Consider the following 17,038-nt stretch of genomic DNA (forward strand, 5'->3'; position numbering starts at 1 on the left):
AGAACAATGTCCTCATTAACATGAAACGCAGACACCACCTTCGGCAGGAAGGACGGCACTGTCCGGAGTACTACCTTGTCTTGATGAAACACCAAGAAGGGCTCTTTGGACGAGAGAGCCGCCAGTTCCGACACCCGCCGGATGGAGGTAATTGCAACCAGAAACGCAACCTTCCATGAAAGCAGAGGTTCAAATGACTGATCGCAGAGGTTCAAATGGCTCGGACTGGAGCGCTACCAGCACCAGATTCAGGTCCCAGGAATGCAACGGTGGCCGATAAGGGACTGCGGTGTGAGCGACTCCCTGTATGAAAGTCTTGACCGGACCCAACACCGCCAGTGTACGCTGGAAAAAAATGGAAAGAGCAGAAACCTGACCTTTCAGCGAACTCAGAGCTAGTCCCAGCTCTAAACCCGCCTGAAGGAAAGCCAGCACCGTAGGGAGGGAAAACTGCCTGGGAGGAAGATCCCTGTCCTCACAGAATTTGAGGAAAGATTTCCACGTCCGATAATAGATCTTGGCGGAGGAGGGCTTCCTAGCCCTAATCATCGTGCGAACAACCGCATCGGAGAAACCTCTTTGCTTCAACAGGAAGGTTTCAATAGCCACGCCGTTAAACGTAGCGTATTTAAACCCTGGTGGAAGACTGGGCCCTGTGAGAGCAGGTCGGGCCTGAGTGGAAGGGGCCACGGCACGTCTCCCAGAAGAAGAATGAGCTCTGAGTACCAAGCTTGACGAGGCCAGTCTGGGGCGATCAGAAGCGTCTGAATGCCCTCCATCCTGATTCTGCATAGGATCCGAGGTAGGAGCGGTAACGGAGGGAACACGTACAGAAACGTAAAGTTGTCCCACGGAGCCACGAGGGCGTCCACGTCGTACGCCATCGGATCTCTTGCGCGAGACAGAAAGCACGGGAGTTTGTGATTTAGCCTGGACGCCATCAGATCCACTTCCGGGCGTCCCCACTGGAGACAAAGGTCCTCGAACACCTCCGGATGGAGAGACCACTCCCCCGAGTCCACCGTCGTTCGGCTGAGGAAGTCCGCTGTCTAATTGTCCACACCCGGGATGAATATAGCCGAGATCACCGGAACATGGGCTTCCGCCCACTGCAGAATCCTTGCGGCCTCATTCATCACCGTCCCGCTGCGAGTCCCCCCTTGGTGGTTGACATAGGCAACCGCTGTGGCGTTGTCCGACTGTATCCTGACTGGACGGCCCTGCAAGTAGGGGGTCCAATGGCAGAGGGAGAGGTAGATGGCCCGAGCTCCAGTATATTGATAGGTAGTTTGGACTCCGACGGAGACCAAACGCCTTGGGCTGTCCGGGTACCGAAGACCCCTCCCCAGCCGCGGAGGCTGGCGTCGGTCGTGACCACCGTCCATGACACTGGGAGGAAGACTTCCCCGAGGACAGGTGGTCCGGTACCATCTACCAGCCAAGAGCCGCGCGCACTGGGTGGGACAGAGAGATCCTGAGGTCCAGAGAATCCCGGGACTTGTCCCAGGAGGACAAAATGAGCCTCTGAAAATCCCTGGTGTGGAACTGGGCAAATGGAATCGCCTCGAAGGAGGCCACCATCAGGCCCAGTACTCGCATGCAGCTGCGAATCGACACCCTGCGGCGCTGCATGAGCAGACGCACCATCCTCTGAATGTCCGATCTCTTGTCCAGTGGTAGACGCACCACGGCAGCCTCGGAGTCCAGTGTCATGCCCAAGAATCTTATCTGAGTGGTGGGAGACAGGCATGACTTCCTCAGGTTGATTATCCACCCGAAGCGAGTGAGGGTGCTCATCGTAATCTGAAGACTCTCTTCGCATTGAGCCGCTGTAGGTGCCTTGATTAAGATGTCGTCCAGATACGGGAGAAGAGTAATGCCTCTGGACCGCAAACTGGTAATGAGCTGCCTGGATGGCAAATCGAAGGAACCGTTGGTGGGCTGTGGCGATGGGGATGTGGAGATATGCATCCTGGATGTCTAAGGACACCATGTGCTCCCCTTTCACCAGTGAAGCAACCACGGAACGGAGGGACTCCATCCTGAACCTTTGAACCCGCAGATAACAGTTCAACAGTTTTAGGTCCAGCACTGGCCTCACATCGCCCTCCTTTTTGGGGACCACAAACAGGTTGGAATAAAAACCCGTAAACCGCTCCTCCAAGGGAACATGGGAAATCACCCCCCGTGAGAGAAGTGACTGGACTGCGTGCAAAAGAGCCGCGGCCCGGATGGGATCCCTGGAGGGCTGGGAGAGGAAGAAGCGGTTGGGGGGAAGAGACCTGAACTCTATTTTGTAGCCCGAGGAGACAACCTCGAGCGCCCATGCGTCCGGAATATGGGCGTGCCAAATCTCCTGAAACAGGAGAAGACGCCCCCCCACCTGTGAGGGTGGGGACAAACCTTCATGCTGAAGGCTGCTTACCTAGGGCTGTGTGAGGCTGCTGAGGCCTCGGACGCCAGGCCTGCTGGGGCTTAAAAGACGGTCCTTTCCGCCGATCCTGATTGGGCGGCCCCGCCGCTGAGGTGGGTGCTGAACGGGTGCCCGAAAAGCGGTGAAAGGACTGAAAGCGAGAAGATAAAGTTCTGGACTGAAAAGGCTGCTTTGCCCTGGGTTGGGGCAGATGGGTGCTTTTTCCACCCGTAGCCTCCGAAATAATCTCATCTAATTTGGACCCAAATAGCCGAGACCCCGAGAACGGAAGCCTCAACAGGGAGCGCTTAGATGAGGAATCGGCTTTCCAGGCCTTGAGCCACAACTCCCGGCGGATGGAAGTGGCGAGAGCTGAGGAACGGGCGATTATAGTCCCAGCATCCAGAGCCGCTTCACAGAGATATTTCCCTGCCTGAGAAATTTGGAGCGCTGACGATTGAAGTTCAGCGGGAGGGAGGTCGGACGCTATGTCCTGGTTCAAACGGAGGGACCACTCCGAAACTGCTTTGGCTACCCAGGCAGAGGCGAAAATCGGCCGCAATGCCGAACCGCTCGCCGTAAAGATCGACTTAGAGAGTGACTCTATGCGGCGGTCCACTGGATCCTGGAGGGACGAGCCATCCGCCACCGGGATGGTAGTGAATTTTGCCAAGCGAGCAACCGGTGGGTCCACCTTCGGTGGGGAGGACCATTTGTCCAAGGACTCGCGTGGAAAAGGGTAGAGTAGGTCTAGGCGTTTCGGAATAATTAAACGCAAACCTGGCTGGTCCCAAGCCTTCGTGACAACAATAGAAAAATCGCCGTGTAATAACGATTTGGGGTTCTGCTTCGTACGCAGAAATGACACCCCTTGTTGGCTAGTGGAGAGAAGGTCCTCCTGAACCTGGAAGGTGTCCCTTATTGCCGATATCAGGCTATCCACCATGGATGCAATCTGAGAAGAGTGCTCTGGATCCATATCTGCATCCGAATCCCCAAGCTCTCCTTCTGACAGTGCGTCGCCTAAAAGGGAGGACGCCTGTGAATGGGATCCAGGAGCAGGGGGGGATGCTGAGGCATCAGAGGAGGAACGGGTGCCTGCTCTGGGGCGCTTACTAGGAAGTCTGCCTCTGGTTTGTGCCCTATGCGACTGTGCGGGTTGCGCCGGTGGTGATTTCTCTACCAAACGACCCAGCAATGAAAGGGTGGAATGGGAGATTTTTGAGAGGTCTTCCACTGCCCGTGACAGGGACCTTGCCCAGTCTGGTTCCCCCTGGACAGGCCGCTCCAGGGCTTCTGTGGGCTGTTGTGCCCTAGGGGGATGGCTCTGTGCAGGTTTCTGACATGCAGAGCACAGTGATAGTGACTGACCACGAGGGAATTTCTCCTAACATGAGGAGCAGGCATAGTAAGTGGTCCTACAGGGTGCCTGGTGGGGGTCAGTGGCCGAGTCAGACATGGTCAAATCTCCTGCTGGATGGGGGTATCGATTGCCTACCAGTATGGAGGTCCCAGGTCCTGTGTCCTACCCACGCAGCGCCGAGGAAGAATCAGGAAGCTGAATCAGGGCGGGAGAATAAGCCACGCCCCCTTCCAGCCTGGCCCCGGCAAGCCACGCCCCCTTCCAGTCCGGCCCCAGCAAGCCACGCCCCCTTCCAGCCCGGGAACGGCAGCCTAACGCTGAAGTGAGGTCAGAATGCCTATGTTCCCCATGTCCGGCCCTGACTGCAGCGGTACTGGAACCGCTGCGGCTGAAAGGTAATGCCCGGCGCCCCAATCTACAATACGTTCCCCCCCGGCGCATAAGCGCGCCCTTGTGCTATGCCGCCGCCTCTAATAAATAGACCCGATATGCCGCAGAGCGGCCGTGCGGCGAGAGCAGTGAGGCCGGAGATCGGGCTGACGGACGGACGGGGTGGGGTGGAAGATGGAGGAGGTTCTCCTGCAGCTAGGGGGATGAAGCAGATTACTTACCTGTCTTCATCTGTGTTCTTCACCCTATGATGCAACACCAGCAGGGCCACCCTATGACCGCTGGCACCAGGCGACAGGGGTCCGGGCAGAGAAGGGCTGAAGAGAGGGTGGCCCTCTTGCTGGGGGGAAGCAGGGGAGCGAGGCTGCCCTGGTCCACTTTGCCTTCTTGGGGGAGGCAAGGCGGTGACTTAGATACACCGGCCAGCCTCCCGGGCATACAGGGACGCAGGCGACCCTGTGCCCCCTTCCAGTAGTCTGTGAATTAAAGATAAAAATAATAAAATCAAAATAAAAAATAAAAACGCCACCCTGCAAAGCAGGGAGGTCTGCCTCCTACTGATATGCTCTCTCCAGGCTGGAGGGGGTATAGCCTGCAGGGGAGGAGCTAACAGCTTTCAGCCTAGTGTCGCCTCCTAGTGGCAGCAGCAAGCTATACCCACGGTCCTGTGTCCCCCAATGATATGAGCGAGAAATCTGCTTTACACATATAAACAAGCCCAAAAACATTCTTATCCAGTTCCGGCATAAATTAATATTGTGGAAAAGAGTCTGTGCACACACAGCAGAATTACACATGGATTTTGGTGCACTGAAAATTTCCACTACAAGTGCTGTATTTTGCCGCAGATCAGTGGCCCGAAATCTGCAAATCTTCAGCATGTGCGCCTACCCTAAGGCCCCTTTCACACGGGCGAGTTTTCCGCGCGGGTGCAATGCGTGAGGTGAACGCATTGCACCTGCAATGAATACGAACCCATTCACTTCAATGGGGCTGTGCAGATGAGCGGTGATTTTCACGCATCACTTGTGCGTTGCGTGAAAATTGCAGCATATTCTATATTCTGTGTTTTTTTACGCAACGCAGGCCCCATAGAAATGAATGGGACTGCGTGAAAATCGCAGGCATCCGCAAGCAAGTGCGGATGCAGTGCGATTTTCACGCATGGAGATTATAGGGATGAGCAACCCCGGACCCCATTGAAGTAAATCCACTGAATTATTTTCCCTTATAACATGGTTATAATGGAAAATAATAGCATTCTTACTAAAATGTCTATTGAGGGGTTAAAAAAAATAAAAAATAACACCGCATCCGCTTGATCGCACAGTCGGCATCGTCTTCTTTCTTCTTCTTTCAGGACCTGCAAAAGGACCTTTGATGATGTAATCGCGCTCAGCACGTGGTGAGGTCAGCGCAGGTCCTGCTGAATGAAGATAGAAGATCCTTCTATCTTCATTCAACAGGACCTGCGCTGACGTCACCACGAGGTGAGCACGATTACGTCATCAAAGGTCCTTTTGCAGGTCCTGAAAGAAGAAAAAAGAAGACAATGAAGGCTGCGCGATCAAGTGGATGAGGTGAGTTAATTTATAAAGAAAAAATTTAACCCCTCAATCGACATTTTAGTAAGCATTCTGTATTAAGAATGCTAATATTTTTCCTTATAACCATGTTATAAGGGAAAATAATAAAATCTAAAGAACACCTAACCCAAACTTCAATGAAGAAGTCCGGGTTCGGGTCTGGGTACTACATTCAGTTTTTTATCACGCGTGTGCAAAACGCATTGCACCCGCGTGATAGAAAAACTGAGCAACGCAATCAAAACTGACTAATTGTGTGCACACTCGAGCGGGTTTCCCGCAATGCACATGCGACGCATCCGGAGCAAATCCGGGACGCCCGTGTGAAAAAGAGGCCAAAAGAAGAGGCTTTCCTCTATAATTCACTCTGCATTAGAAGTTTTCTATACAGGAGTGGTCTCCAACCTGTGAAACGACCAGAGGGTCGCAAATTGGAGACTGAGATACTCTTAAAGGGGTTGGCCACCTTTTCTAGGGTTTCTGGCAACCCCCTCCTTCTTGGCAGACCTGCAAAGAGAAGCATACTTACCTGGTCCCTGCTGCTGTGTCCAAACTCCTTAACTCCCTGCCCTCGGGTGTCTTGCTTGCGTTCCCCCCTGTCAACATCCGCTTTGACACCACTGAAGCCAATCGCTGCCTGCAACGGTGATCTGCCCTCCTTTGTATCACGTTATAAATTAACATGATGCAAGGGGAGCAGGTAACCACTGTGACCAGCAATTAGCTACAGCGATGTCAAAGCGGACCCTGGCGAGACAGCCAAGGCCGGGAAGTAAAGGAGCCAGGACCCAGCGTCAGGGAGGAGTAAGTATGCTTCCTTTGCAGCTTTGCCCAGGAGGAGGTTCACCAAAAAAAACAAAAAGGTGCCAACCTCTAACTGCTACAGAAATTTTACCTCTAGTTAAAATTAAGATGAACTCTGCATCCTGCGCCAGGGACAAGCGCAACACGGGATCAGCATACACCACCTTTCGTAGTAATGACAGACACGGCAAAACCATCCCCTCAAAATCCTGCAGATGTTAAGACAGAGAAACCTCTATTAATTAGGAACATAAGCAAATACAATAAGTCTCAAAAGCGTATGAGAATAAAGCTATGAAGGTAGCGCGAGACAAATTTTTACTGTCAACCAATAAAGTGCATGCACATAATGTACAGCGCTGTGCTATATAACAAATCATAAAAAATAGTGCAAAAACGAGATTTTTGTATAACTTACCAGTAAAATCTCTTTCTCGCTCTTTCCTTGGGGGACACAGAAGACCTTGGGTATAGCTCATCTCCCTAGGAGGCGTGACACTAAGTGAAGACTGTTAAGCCCCTCCTCCACAGCTATACCCTCAGCCTGGAGAGAGAGACTGCCAGTTGCGTGTCCAAGTAGTGAGAAAAGGCAAAGTCCAAAAATTGGAACCAACAAGCCAACTACCCAAAGGGTAAAACAAACTCGGAAACAGTCAGAGAAGAACAAAGAATGGGTGGGTGCTGTGTCCCCCAAGGAAAGAGCGAGAAAGAGATTTTACTGGTAAGTTATACAAAAATCTCGTTTTCTCGCCCAGTTTCCTTGGGGGACACAGAAGACCTTGGGACGTTCAAAAGCAGTCCAAAGGGGGAGGGACCACAGCACCAAGGCGAAGCACCCGAAGGCATCAAAAAACCCGCCGCCTGCAGACCAGGCGGCCCAAAACAGCATACGCCGAAGCCCGAGTATGCACCCTGTAGAACTCGGTAAGGTGTGCAAGGAAGACCAGTGACCGCCTTGCACAAATGCATGGCCGAAGCCTAATGCCTCCGGCCCAGGAAAAAACCGACAACTCTGGCCAAATGAATGGTGACACCAAAAGCAGAACCCTGCCCTTGGTGCGGCAACCACAACAAGAGCCACTCTGAGAAAGCGGAGGAAAGCCACCCTGGAGGCCGTCAACCCTTTGCGCGGACCTCCTGGAAACACAAGAGACCGAATGTCGACAAGAGTCGGAGATCTCCAAGTAAAAACTGCAAGGCCCAAACAACGTCCAAATCGGTGAAGTGTCCGTTCCCTGGGGTGGGAAGGGGAGGACGACTGCCTCAATGAAATGAAAGACAAACACCACCTTCAGAAGGAAGGAAGAGACGGAATGGAGAACAGCCCTGTCCTGGGGGAAGACAGAAGGCTCGGAACAAGAAGGGCCGCCACTCAGGCACCCATCAGAGACACGATGGCTACAGAAACCCAACTGTTAGTAGAGGGAACTTCTGTAACGGCTCCAAGGAAAAATTGGAGCGCCAAGAGCCTAGTATGTAGTTCCCAGGACGGTACCGGAGGACAGTACAAAGGAACCCAAGAGCCGCTCCATGGAAGAAGTTCCTGACAGGCCCAGAGGGCCTGGGAACGCTGAAAGAGGAAGGACAGGAATGACACTTGATACTTCAAGCAACAGAGTCCCAGCCCCAGGTCCAGGCCGGACTGGAGAAAGACAGAACCATGGAGAAAGGCAGAGTGGGGGAACGCCCAGCTTCCCACAGAATCCCAGGTAAAGCCCTAAGTCCTACCACAGATCCTGGACGAAAAACTCGGCTAGAAGCGAACACTAGCGAGCCCACTAGAGTCGCCTGGGCAAGCGGGTGAAAACCCAATGATCAGGCGCAGACCCGTAACACGGGTAGAACAGTCGGTAGAACTGGTCCCGTCGGCCCCCGAGCAAGGTTGTCCCGTATCCCCCCAGAGTGGGGAAGCAGAAGGACAAACGGACAGGAACCGAAGGGTCCGCCCAGCAACCGCCAGGACAAGACAGGCTAAAGCCGAAGCCAATGTAGCCACCACAGGAAGACGGACTACAGTTCCGGTGTGGGAGATTTAAAAGACAATCCTGACCAAATGGTAGTCCTCCCAAGTTACCGAGAAGGTGAATCCAAAGCAGAAACATTGCCTAAAATGGAAAAAACGCAATCTGCACCCAGCGGGAGGACAGAAAACGGTAGACCCGGTAACTAGGCACACAGCTAGTACAGCCAGTGTGGACAAGGGAGACTCAAAAGGAACACCAGAACCATCCACATGAACAACCATGCTCTCCCCAGAGGGAAGGGCAGTGAAGGAACAGCCTCTGAAGCGTGGCCGGAACAGACGCCACATCGGAATGATCTGTACCGAGTGGGAGCCAAACAGAGCCGGCGAGAAAAGGCAGGCGAGACAGAGGCCGGTATAACACCCTCCAACCGAAAGGGGGAGTGGGCAACAGAGAGGCCATAGGACAGCTCAAAAGCAGAACACCGCTACACAGAGACGCCCGGTTCACCGCCTCGCAGAAGGCGAATACCCTGAAGAACCCAAGGTGGAGGTCCCCCAGACCTGTATAAGCGAGCACCCAAGAGAAGTTGGGTGACCTTCCCAAGAAGAGCGGCCCGAACCTGGTAGCAGATCAGACTGAAGCACCGAGGGCGCCAATCCGGAAAGAATCATACCACACTGCACCCGAAGAGGAGGAAATGGTATTAGGCGAGGGGACCGTAGTCCCGCCAGAGCCAACATAAAATGCGAAGGGCGCTGCAGACAGCGCTCTCGACCATGCGACCACTAGCACAGGGAAACAATGCCGCGGAAGGACAAATGGGCCAACGAAATGAATGAGTACCACCCAGCTCTGTGCAGTAGCGAACAGTAGAGCCCGTCTACTTAAATATAAGGTATTCATTTGTTGTTTATTGGACAACACCTTAGGCTTACACAGATGGACAGAATGATCTCCTTAGAGAATAGTGCAAGGCTTGCGGCAATCATCGTATCCCAAGAGAAAAAGTATGTCGCAGGAGGAAAGGAGGCATACGTACGAGTAGCCCCGTAAGCAGTGAGAAGGCCAACCCACCTACGGGACGAGAAGGAAACAACGCACAAGAACGTCCGCTCACTGCAAAAATATCACTCAGCGAAGAGGGCCAGCCACAGAGTGCCACAGTATCTACGGGAGTGCAAACTGAAAGGAGTTATGCACAAGACTAGTATGGTATGCGATGGAACGCAAACTGACCGCCCCGAAAAAGGGGGGAAATGTACCTGGCAAACTGCAGTGGGCAAGAATGCAAAGGCCTGCCCCAAAAAGGGGGTGATGCCCAAGGCCGTACCTACGTCAGAGAAGTAGGGCATACCATACTTCGCCCAGAAAGGCGCCATGCACATGGCCACACAGTATCCAGCAGGAACGCAGGAGGTCCACCTAGTGAAAAAGGGGGGCATGCACAGGGCTATCTTAGCATTAAGTGAGTGTGCAACAATTCACCCAACCCGAAATTTCGTGAGAGTGTAACTACTCCGCCAATGAAGGGGAACATGTGCAAGTCCAGTACAGCACATACAAGGACAGCCTTGAATCTTGTGAGCGTGCAAAATTCCACCCATGGAATGAGGGGTGGTCACGCACAAGGCCAGCACCGTATCCAATGGAAGCGCAAGCGTTCCACCCATGTTAGAGGCCATGCTCAAGGCCAGCAACGTATCTGGTGAGAGTGTAGTATGCCGCCCAGAAAAGGAAGGGGGGGGGGTCATGCACATGTCCAGCATCGCATCCAGGGAGAATGCGAGCAGTCGGTGAGAAAGTGTGTATGCCACCGAAGGAGGCATGCCCATGGCCGGCAGCGAATCCAGTGAGAGTGCGTACACCGCCCACAGAAGAGGGGTCATGCATATGGCCGGCCGCGGATCCAGAGAGAGTGCAAGCACCCCGCTATGTATAGGGGTCATGCACATGGCCAACAATGTACCGGCGAGAGAACAACCACCGACCGAGGGAGTGTATGTATGCCGCCACCCGGGAAGGAGGCATACCCAAGGCCGGCAGTGAATCCAATGAGAGTACATCATACCGCCTATGTAAGGTGGTCATGCACATGGCTGACAGTGAATCCAGTGAGAGTGCCGAATGCCGTCCACAGAAGGGAGTCATGCCTATGGCAGGCAGCGAATCCAGTGAGAGTGCCGTGTTCCACCTATGGAAGGGGGGCACGCACATGGCCAGCAGCGAACCCAGTGAGAGTGCCGTGTTCCACCTATGGAAGGGGGTCGTGCACATGGCCAGCATTGTATCCGGAGAAACTGCAGTAGGCCGCCAATGAAAGGGGGATCATGCACAAGGCCAACCCGCAGTTAGGGAGAGTGCAGTATCCCGCCCAGGAGGGGGGTCCTGCACATGGCAGGCACCATAACTGGAGAGGGTGACGAATGTTGCCTACAGAAAAGGCATGCACTTGACCAGCGCCGTAGCGCGGAGAGGGCAAGAAAACCGCCTAGAAGGGGAAAAAAGACCCTGGCAGCGCCGCAGCCGGGGAGCGCGACACCATGCCGCCTATGGAAGGGGGGCATGTATACAGGCAGCACTCTGAGATGAGGCTGCAGCGTCCTGCGCAGCCCACAAGTCATATATATAATAAAAATTTTCTTTTTTTTTTTTTTTTTTTTAACACACAGCCTCACTGAGGCAGAAAAAAATAAAATAAAAGGGGGGCCACCTACAGGGCACAGATCCACCCATACAGGCCCATCGGAAGCCGGCCTGTACCCAAAGGGTTAACAGGGATCCGGCCTGGGGGGCGGCACTGCGATCCTCTGGGGGCGGGGGAACCTCCAGGCGGGAAGAATTCGCGCCTGGAGAAGTTCCAGCCCCCTCCAACAGAGGCCTGAATTTTGCGGCCTAGTAGGCCGTGAAGCTGGGGCCTAAATTTTTAGCGGCGCCCGGCTGACCGGGGCCGCACAGTATTTAAAGTACCGGCCGGCCTACGGAGCGGCACATACCGGCCGCGGGTGCCCACCCCGCGGGCCGTAAGAGCCGGGGCCTAAATTTTTAGCGGCGCCCGGATGACCGGGGCCGCACAGTACTTAAAGTACCAGCCGGGCCTACGGAGCGGCACATACCGGCCGCGGGTGCCCACCCCGCGAGCCGGGGACCCGGATAGAGCGGGATCGCGGCCTTGAAGTGGAACACAAGTTTTGTTCCGACGGTCGGCCGGGGCTGTTGAAGCGCTCATTTTGCAGGCCGCGGTGCCCACCCAGCTGTCCGGAAGTGAGGACCCTGCACCCGGCAGCCATTTCACCCCTGGAGCGGGCACCTGCCTAGAACAGCGCTCCATATGGCCGGCAGCTACAACCTCCTTTCCCCTGGAACGGTGCCCGTGAGAGTAGGGAGGGTCAGTGGCAGCAAGGCGCGGGCCCTCTGGCCCTGAAGTAGTGGCCGGTAAGAGGGAGGGGGACCCTGAGACCGGGTCTGTGAGGGTGGACGCCTGCATAACCCCTCCGTCAGGGGCAGCTAGTTGCGGACCTCCGCAGCTCCCTAGGCATTCTTCTTGTAGGGAGAAGGGTGCCAATGTCCTGGAGGCCAGGAGAGAGGGAGCAGAATGTCGCCCTGCGACAGCCCAGGAGCCAGCCTAGGTCTAGCATGGGCAGAAGGGTCCATAGGCCCAGTATAGGGTCAGGCACGCAGGAGACCGGGGGGGACGGGGGACGTAGGGCTGGAGAAGCCTCTCTCTCACCATAGTCGTCTTCACCCTCGGTCCGTTCCAGCAGGGTCGCCCCTTCAGCTACTGGCACCGTAGTGGCAGGACGCTGGGAGAGGGACTTGGCGTGCGGGCGACCCTTGCGCTGGCGGGATGTAGGGGAGCGAGGCTGCCCTGATCCACCTTGCCTTCTGTGGGGGAGGCAGCAGTGCGGGTGACCGGCACTGGCGCAGCTCAACCCCGGGAGAACAGAGAGGTCTAGTGCGTCTCTGTTATCCCTGATGATCTGGAACAAAAATAAAATAAAAAAGTAAAAAACTAAAATTGAAACAAGGAGAAAGCAGCCCTGCAGAGCAGGGAGTGTCTTGCCTCCTTGGACACTAAGCAAAAACTGGCAGTCTCTCTCTCCAGGCTGAGGGTATAGCTGTGGAGGAGGGGCTTAACAGTCTTCACTTAGTGTCACGCCTCCTAGGGAGATGAGCTATACCCAAGGTCTTCTGTGTCCCCCAAGGAAACTGGGCGAGAAATAAGGCTACATTCACATTCAAATTGCGGATCCGCAAAACACGGATACCGGCCGTGTGAATGTAGCCGGCAATCGCGGACTAGAATAGGCATTTCTATCTTTTTGCGTGGCCGCGGAACGGATCTACGGATGCGGACAGCACATTGTGTGCTGTCCGCATCTTTTGCGGCCCCATTGAAATGAATGGGTCCGCACCCGTTCCGCAAAATTGCAGAACTGATGCGGAGCCAAAAATACGGTCGTGTGAATGCACCCTAACGCTAATGGTCTGTCTAAAAAGAAAAGTGGTCTTTGTTGCCCACGCAGCTTTATTTCTTGAGTGCTTTTATAAACTCAAAGCCGAGCTGTGATTGGTTGCTGTGGGCAACAGACAAAATCGGTTTATGTTTTAGGCAATTTCCATAACCCTGCTGAAGCTCATACTGTAGCATACCTTCTACAACAAAAGTCTTAGACTTAGTATGCTGCCATATGGTGTAGGGTAACCAAGCAGATTAGCTACCCGGGAATCTAGGAAAGCTGTGTGACAACCATGTGGGAGCTGAAAGAAGTGTATTGGTTGTCACCTAGCATTCCCATAAACATATTTACATGGGTTGTCACCAATTCTCCCCCCATTGATTCTGTTCCAATGCTTCCCAGGTCTCTGCTGGTCTCTACTTCGTGGTCCCTCTCAACACATAGGAAATGTGAACGACTGGCACAGAGGTGACCCGCTCCAGCCAGCGATTGGTGGAGCCCTCATTTCTGGTGTGTCAAGAGGGACTCGAAAGGAGAGACAAGGAGGGTCCCGGAAAGTGTCTAACCAGGATCTTCGAGGGGGAATAGTTCCATTTTATGCCATTCTGACCTATAACAAAAAAAAAACTGGCAGGATGTCCCCTAAGAAATGAACAGAGTTGCTAACAGTGGAAGAGGATTACGAAAAAAAAACAATTACATGCGATTTTTTTTATTATTTATCGTGGGTATTCATGTTCTATCACACTGACCCTAAACAAACATTTCCAGCAAAGCAAACTAAGGCTACTTTCACACTAGCGTTCGGAGCGGATCCGTCTGATGTTTCATCAGACGGATCCGCTCCGATAATGCAGACGTTCGCATCCGTTCAGAACGGATGCGTCTGCATTAAAACTTAGAAAATTTTCTAAGTGTGAAAGTTGTCTGAGCGGATCCGTTCAGACTTTACATTGAAAGTCAATGGGGAACGGATCCGCTTGAAGATTGAGCCATATAGTGTCATCTTCAAGCGGATCCGTCCCCATTGACTTACATTGTAAGTGTGGACGGATCCGCTCGCCTCCGCACGGCCATGCGGACACCCGAACGTTCAGGTGTCCGCTCACTGAGCGGAGCGGAGGCTGAACGCTGGCAGGCGGATGCATTCTCAGTGGATCCGCCTCCACTGAGAATGCATTGGGGCCAGACGGATGCGTTCGGGGCCGCTCGTGAGCCCCTTCAAACGGTGCGCACGAGCGGACACCCGAACGCTAGTGTGAAAGTAGCCTTAACCACCATATGTTTCATTCCATCATACTTCGCCTGTTCTCTAGCAATTCTCTCACCGCAGTTGCACTTACCTTTCCACTTTGATGCACATATTTCTGCAGTATGCTACGGATCTTTCCCACAATCCCCAGCTCCTTAATAACACTGTGCATCGTCATGTCTGCAAATAAAAAGCAGCTAGAATCAGGGCTTTTTTTTGGAGAGACAAACTAAAGTTTTTATTTGTACTTTTTTTGGGGTACATACAAATTTTTGGTCACTGTTATTCAACTTTTTTTGGGGGGGGACAAGGTGACTAAAGAAATGTTGAATTGCGGGTTTTTATTGTTTTTTCCATTACTGCATTCACCACACAGGAACATTTTTTAAAATATTTTAATAGCTCAGACATTTTTGGACGCGGCGATACCAGATAGGTTTATTTTTTACTGTTTATATTTTTTATATGTGAAATTGGGAAAGTGGGGGGGGTTTTATAAACTTTTAATATTTTCGATTATTGGCCCAGCGCTACCTACAAGGCAATACAATATGACTGGTCTTACAGTGAATTTCCTGGTGACAGACTCACTTTCATGGATTAACAATGTACTGCAGCTTTTACCAACCACTAACCATGCCATTTAATTATTTTGTGTGATTAATAGAATTTAGTGTACTAGGATATTAAAAGGGGTTTTTAGAATGTGCAAAAAAAATAAAAATGGCTAGCCTTTATTTACTTGGCTGTGGTGATTCCATACCTGCATACCAAGGAGTCCACAGGAGTGAATGGCTGGCTTCACTGGTCCTGTGCAACTGAGGTCAGTGAATAGCAGCAGCAATCACCAGAGCAATGGTGAGAGCAACGGCTCCCTGTAACAACTGATCGGCGGGAGTGCCGGGACTTGGACCCCCGCTGATGTGATAATGAAGGATAGGTCATTATTATATTTACCTGGACAACTCCTTTAACAAGTACCGTATTTTTCGCCCCATAAGACGCACTTTTCCCCCCCAAAGTGAGGGGGAAATGCCCCTGCGTCTTATGGGGCTAATACTAATGAAGCACTTCCATTATGGAAGCGCTTCATTAGTACTGGTGGACTAAAGGTGAAGGCTCTGTACTCACTGCTCCCTGGTCCTCGGCTATCGGCTGTGCAGGGTTGCGCACACCATGAGGGTGCTCTGTGACCTCACACTGTGCGCCACGATACACAGCCGACAGCAGGATGAAGAGGATCGTGATGGTGAGGAGCGGTGGCATCCAGAAGCAGGAGAGGTAAGTGAGTTTTTATTTTATTTTATTTGCGCTGGGGGCTGATATATGGGGGCTGATAGATGGCTGACATATGGGGGCTGATAGATGGCTGACATATGGGGGCTGATAGATGGCTGACATATGGGGGTTGATCTGAGGCATTGGGGGGTCTGATCTGAGGTCTGATTGACATTGGGGGTCTGATTGGAGCTGTAAGCTGAGGTCTGATTAACATTGGGGGTCTAATTGCTGGTTTGACCTGAGGTGTAATGGAAAATATTTTTTTCTTATTATTCTCCTCGAAAACCTAGGTGCGTCTTATGGGCTGATGCGTCTTATAGGGTGAAAAATACGGTAATAATTTTATCTCATAATCTCCCCTTTGCAGAACTCTGTTTTAAAGGAGCTGTCTAAACACCCATACCCATCTCTAGAATGGATGTCCCAACACCAACAAGGCTGCCCTCTCTCTATTCATTTCTATAGGAGTTCCTAAAATAGCCAAGTGCTGACTCGGTGCTCTCTGGTTCACTACGGGCGCTAGATTCTAAAGGTAGGTGGAACCTGCTCCCATCGGACATTGGTGGCATACCTTAGCGATATGTCACGAGTGTGCGAGGATCCCCTTTCCTTGGCAAACAGCCTTCTTTAGACTGATACATTTTGACAAAAAAAATTACTTTCTAACATTAACAACATCCTCCAAGATTCCTGTCCTGCAATAACGGGTCACTTGTCCTATGAAAAACCCAGTTTTTCAGCCTGTTTTATAGGCAGAGTGTGGTTTATATAGACTCATTTCTGGTTTTATAAAAATCCATTTAAATTAACCTTCCAAAAGAGATAGTATATACCGGCAAGCCTAGGAGCAGAAATTGTAATGGATTTCGTGCGACCTGCTGATGTATCCTTTCTGTAGAGGACCAAAGTTAATCTAACTGATAATTCTCCAGTGACACGAGGCATAAAAACAAACATCTTGCTTATCTTACCTTGCGCTATAACTGCCAGCTGTTCAGCCGCTGATTTGCGAAGTGCCATGTCCACAGTTTCTGAAGTAAAGATTTCAGCCACTTTCCTGACAGTGTCTGCCTGCAGATTCAATGCACATTGAATACTGATTAAAAAAAAACTGGTGCACTGCAATAAACACACTGCTCACAACGATAAAGGCTAGAAGTACTGAACATCTCAAAGTTGCATTGCATTATATAAAAAATACACTGACTTAAAGGCTATGGACACTTTCGGAGCAATTTTTGTAAGATTGCATTTTACTCATTTTGTGTTAAAAATAATCTTTTCAATAGGTCTTTAATAAAAATGTGCAGCCATTTTGGAGTAACAGTGTTAAAAAAAAATGCAGTCTGTTTGCAGGCTGTCAGTTTCTGTTTTCTTTGAATTCCATTATCTCTGATCTGACTTCATAAACACTCATAGTGCAATCCTGAAACTGATAAGAATATGTCTTAACAAAGTGTCAATGAGGTCAGGAGATAAGAGCTACACATGAGTCATCAGATGACATGATTCAAAGAAAACTAAG

The 17,038-nt window shown here is 51.9% G+C and overlaps 1 protein-coding gene across 1 annotated transcript in view; it reads right to left on the reverse strand.

Annotated features, from left to right (window-relative positions):
* The window catches only part of RTTN (rotatin), a 228,839-nt gene that overhangs the window by 124,263 nt on the left and 87,538 nt on the right, over positions 1-17,038 (reverse strand). Inside the window, exons 20-22 of the mRNA XM_040432294.1 lie at positions 16,485-16,584; positions 14,324-14,412; positions 6,648-6,765 (exon numbers count right to left, since the gene is read on the reverse strand). Of these exons, the coding sequence (XP_040288228.1) occupies positions 6,648-6,765; positions 14,324-14,412; positions 16,485-16,584 (307 nt within the window). The remainder of the gene's footprint in view (positions 1-6,647; positions 6,766-14,323; positions 14,413-16,484; positions 16,585-17,038) is intronic.

The sequence above is a fragment of the Bufo bufo genome, chromosome 5 (assembly GCF_905171765.1).
Source record: "Bufo bufo chromosome 5, aBufBuf1.1, whole genome shotgun sequence".
Taxonomy (NCBI): domain Eukaryota; kingdom Metazoa; phylum Chordata; class Amphibia; order Anura; family Bufonidae; genus Bufo; species Bufo bufo.